The sequence below is a fragment of the Cryptomeria japonica genome, chromosome 8, assembly GCF_030272615.1.
Source record: "Cryptomeria japonica chromosome 8, Sugi_1.0, whole genome shotgun sequence".
Lineage (NCBI taxonomy): Eukaryota > Viridiplantae > Streptophyta > Pinopsida > Cupressales > Cupressaceae > Cryptomeria > Cryptomeria japonica.
Window position 1 is genome coordinate 284,803,355 of NC_081412.1, and position 4,815 is coordinate 284,808,169.

The window sequence follows — 4,815 nt, forward strand, 5'->3', positions numbered from 1 at the left end:
GTGGACAGAGTGCTACTAGTGGAAAGACTAGCTCAGGTCCTTGCACTAGAACCAGGAGCTGAAGCCAAGACCAGGGAACCTCCAAATTCATCATGGAGGATTTGGAGAAAATTAACAAGAAGATTATTCAGAAGAATATTGAATTGGTGAACTCTCTTAGTTGAGTGCTTTGCCTTGTTTTTTGGCTCTATTTGTTTTGTTGTTTGGTGTTTGTTCTGTGTGGGGTTTTTCCCCTGTTTTGCTTACGTTTAATGTCTAGTTGGCTACTGGCCTTGGTATGTAAAACTCTAGGTTTTAGGTCCCTATAAAACCTATTTATCTTTATCAAAAACATATTAGTTTCTATTGTGTCAAAATTAAATACAATTATGCAGAACATATAATTTTTTATGGAAACATGTCAACAAACATAGAGGAGGATCCAATCCATCCAAACACACCTTCGAGGGTTTGAACCTTGGTGGATGGCATCTATATCTCTTACCATCATCTCACCAATTGAGCTACAACCCTTTGGCCACAATTTTATATTTTATCTTGTTAATTTCATGTCTGATAAACAATTGTTCACATATAATTGAATACATTATTTATTCATTATGTCGAAGGCATTCCCTATGACAAAAAAAAACCACACTTGAAAATCTAACGGTCTCAAATTCTAGAGAGGTATGCAAGACGATGAAATAGATCTTGTTTGTTCATCGCTTTTACCCTTTTAGAAAACCTAAATGGCAGAATTCCAAGATTTCCTCTCGATTATGGGTGAGAAATTGGGCGAGGCAGGTTTAATGGTAGAGATCTATAAGGGGCTTCGTTCACTGACAGATCCACAATAAGGTTTGATCATCGTCAAAAGTCTGAGGATAAATTCTACTATTTTAGTTGTGGAATCTTTGAGAGATTCAGAAATACAAGCAATGGTGCAGGAAGGAGATTTGGACAATGACAGAGCCCTAAATGAGTATGAATTTTGTGTTATATGATTGTTTCTCTTAGCCCTTCTTTCATGGTAGAGGCTGACAAGTGGTTGCAAAAATATTGTTTAAAAATTTATCTTTTTAATAAGCAATATTTTTCTTTCTAGATTTCATGGCATTGGCTAACACTATCCATATGCCAAATGCATTTTTTGTAATTATTATATTATTTAAATTTAATAAGATTTGATCTTTTGATATTCTATAATCCATCATTAAAAAATAATTAAAAAAGAAAATGATTATGTTTACAATATTGAATGAATATTTATTTTTTGAAAAGCAACAACAAAGCAAAGCACGGATATTATGCAATGGAATGCATAAAAACAAAACATAGCTAGCATACATATAATAATAATAATAATAATAATAATAATAATAATAATAATAATAATAATAATAATATATAAAATATAAAATATGTTGAGTGATACCATTCTTGAGATATCTAGTATCTATTTAACGTGTGCTGGTAATATACAAAATTGATATCACACCAATAATCTATGCAAATATGAACTCTATAATGTCCATTTTTGGGATTCAATTGAATTTAGTCTTGAAACTAATTCTAAATTAAGATGAGAAATGCATTATATTTATAAATATAACTTTATAATAAAATTATCAATTGTAATGTTCTTCATAGGATAATCTTTCTTTAGGTCCTACAAACAATATTAATCACTAGAAATTGACATTAAAAATCATAGTATTAATAATCCATGATAGCATATAAATCCATATAAACATCATTCAAATCCATTTCAATACACCATAATATCATTAATATTTGGTTCAAGGCATATTCCTTATAGTGAACCACATTAGGAATTTATTGGAAATGCTTGCAAATTGCAATCTCAAGGGCGTTCACCCTTGTATTGTGAGATTATTGAAATATAATTAGATCCATTCCATCCTTTAGTCCACCTTGGACGCTAGCCACCCTCCTCAACCCATATCTCCTTCCCTTGCTCCCTCCCTATCCCCCTATCTATTTCTCTACCTTCATGTCTTCTTTCTGTTATCTTCCCATATACCTCTATTTCTATTTCTCTTCATAGATATATCTACCTCTATCTTCCTCTACCCCCCTTTATTTCTCGACATATTTCTCTCAATCCTTCCATCTAGATCTCCCTCTTCCTAGACCTTTATATCTATATCTCTTTGTCTTTCTATATGCACTCACCCCCCCCCCCCCCCCCCCCCCCGCCTCTCTCTCTCTCTCTATAACCCTCTTCTTCTTCTCCATGTCCATGTCTATCTCTATCTCTATCTCCTTACCCCCTTTCTCTCTCACTCTTCCCTCCTCTATCTCTCCCTCATTTTGTCCCTATGTATCTCTCTCCCTCCCACTCTCTATATTGAAAACATAACATGAGCCTATTGGTAATAGATCTTGATTATGTTATTCTTTCAAAGGTTTTCTTTCAGTTGTGCAGATCTTTGTAAGTGGATGCATAATTCACATGAAGCTATCTCTTATCCATTGTAACCTTTGTTGCACAAACAACACCATTTTTCAATTGACTTCATGTATTGCACAAATTGATGCTAAAAATAGACCATTGTTTTTTCCCTAATTTACCTTCCACACATCTTCGGCATGCCCATTGCACACCAAGGTGCAATTGCTAGTTAAATATTTATTTATGTTTTACATTTATAATTGAAGTATGGTCTTTTCATAAAAAAAGCATGGCTTGATAATCTACTAGTTGCGTGTAAGACCGAGATGACCGACTCAAAGCTTACATTATTCATTTGTTTCCCTCGCACAAACTATCATTCATCTGCACAGCTTCTCTTAAAAATGGCCATGCTTCATGTTTTTATTTTTCTGCTACTGGGCTGTGGGGTAGCACAGAGCAGCAAGCTTGTAAGAGTAAGTCCCTTACAATTCAGTGGCGAGGACACACAGGAGGAGGATGAGGAGGACTGCTCTGTGGCTAAGCCAAGGAAATCGAGCACAAGCATTCCTCTCATGCATGTCCAAGCCAAGTGCTCCCCTTTCCGCAACGAAAAATCAACGTGGCTCTACACCGTGTTGGAGTCAATAAATGGCGACGAGCAGCGCTACCGCGCAATAACGCGAGCAGCAACGAGTTTCACCACACAAGAAGACGCCGTCCTTCCGTTGGCTATAAAAAACGGAGACTACATAATCAATCTGGGCTTCGGCACGCCCCAGCAGAGCTTTTACACGTTGGTCGACACAGGCAGTGACATCACCTGGATCCCCTGCGCAACCTGCACCGATTGCGCAGGTGACGTGTTCGACGCCTCCAAGTCATCCACCTACAAATACCTGAGCTGCTCTTCGGAGACGTGCCAGGCACTGGGCAGCACTCCAACCTGCGGGAATTACAAGTGCAGCATTAAACAGACCTACGGCGATGGATCAGAGGTAACCCAGCTGCTCTCCACGGAATCCCTTGCCGTGGCTTCGCAGTCCATGCCGGCCTTTGTTTTCGGCTGCGCTACAGATCGGACAGGTCTTATCACTTCCACGCCCGGTTTGGTCGGGTTTGGCAGGGAGTCGATCTCGTTTGTTTCGCAGACGGCCAATCTGCTCCAAAAAACCTTCTCTTATTGCATCCCGTCTTCCACGGCCACGGGTTGCCTTTCACTAGGTAAATCCACGCTTTCATCCTCCGGACTGCAGTTTACGTCCCTCTTGACCAACTCTGCCAAACCTTCGTTCTACTACGTGGCGTTAAACGGAGTCTCGGTTGGAGAAGACCGCGTGGCTGTAGCGGCGATGGAGCAGTCAAGCGGGAAAGGGACAATTATAGACTCGGGAACAACTATTACTCGGCTGGCAGAACCCGCTTACGGTTCTGTGAGGGACTCTTTCGTTCGTCAACTCTCTAATCTCAGTCGAGCTGCTCCCTACTCGATCTTCGACGCGTGCTTCAATTTTCCCTCGAGGGATGTGGATGTGCCTGAGATCACGTTGCATTTTGATAAAGATGTGGACGTGCCTCTGCCGCCCACTAATTATTTAATTAGCACGAATGTGCAGGGGTCGGTGGTATGCTTGGCTTTGGCTCCACCTCCTAAGAGCCTCTCGGATTCGGGAGTATCTATATTGGGGAGTTTCCAGCAGCGCGACTTCCAAGTGGTGTATGACATTCCTGCCTCTCGGCTTGGAATCGCTCCTCAAAGCTGCAAAGGTTGTTAGATGATTACATATTCCTCTGCAAGCTTCTAAACAGCCCTACCTATATAAGCTCTAGTTTGACTACTTGAAGAATATGGTTCTCTGAATGACCATGACTAATATATATATAAATATGTACATATATAGGCTACTGTTTGATCATATGAAGAATATGGTTTTCTCAACGACTATTACTTTTATTAAATATATGCAAGCTTTCGTTTGACCATATGAAGAATATTATTTTCTAGATGACTAGTGACTGAATAAACTAAATGTTTAGTTTATGCTTATTACTTGCTTGGCGACTTTCGTATGTTGATAAAATCAATATGATAATCGTTTTACCTTGTCATTACGACTCCATTAGGGCTCTAGACTTTGCTATTTGGCCTGTACTTAGACTGAACTTATGACATCCCGTTGGAAAAAAGTTGTGAATCAGAACAAGGGGCTAAACACACATGTATATCAAGGGATAAGGAAAGAGACTTGCGTTGATTGATTTCAGAATCGCTCCAAATCAAAAGAGAACGGCAACAAATATCAAATAATTTCAATTTACTCAATTCTACGTTTTACCAATCCATTTTGCAAGTAACATTTGCCCACATGTTTCACATTGTATTTATTAATTCTTTCTAGGATTCTAAGCATCATCAG

At 38.9% G+C, this 4,815-nt stretch overlaps 1 protein-coding gene across 1 annotated transcript; it reads left to right on the top strand.

Annotated features, from left to right (window-relative positions):
• The first annotated feature begins 2,345 nt into the window (after positions 1–2,345).
• Positions 2,346–4,341, top strand: LOC131035864 (aspartyl protease AED3-like). The gene has a single exon (XM_057967614.2). The coding sequence runs from the start codon at positions 2,725–2,727 to the stop codon at positions 4,171–4,173; it is 1,449 nt and encodes a 482-aa protein (XP_057823597.1). The 5' UTR covers positions 2,346–2,724; the 3' UTR covers positions 4,174–4,341.
• Positions 4,342–4,815: the final 474 nt, after the last annotated feature.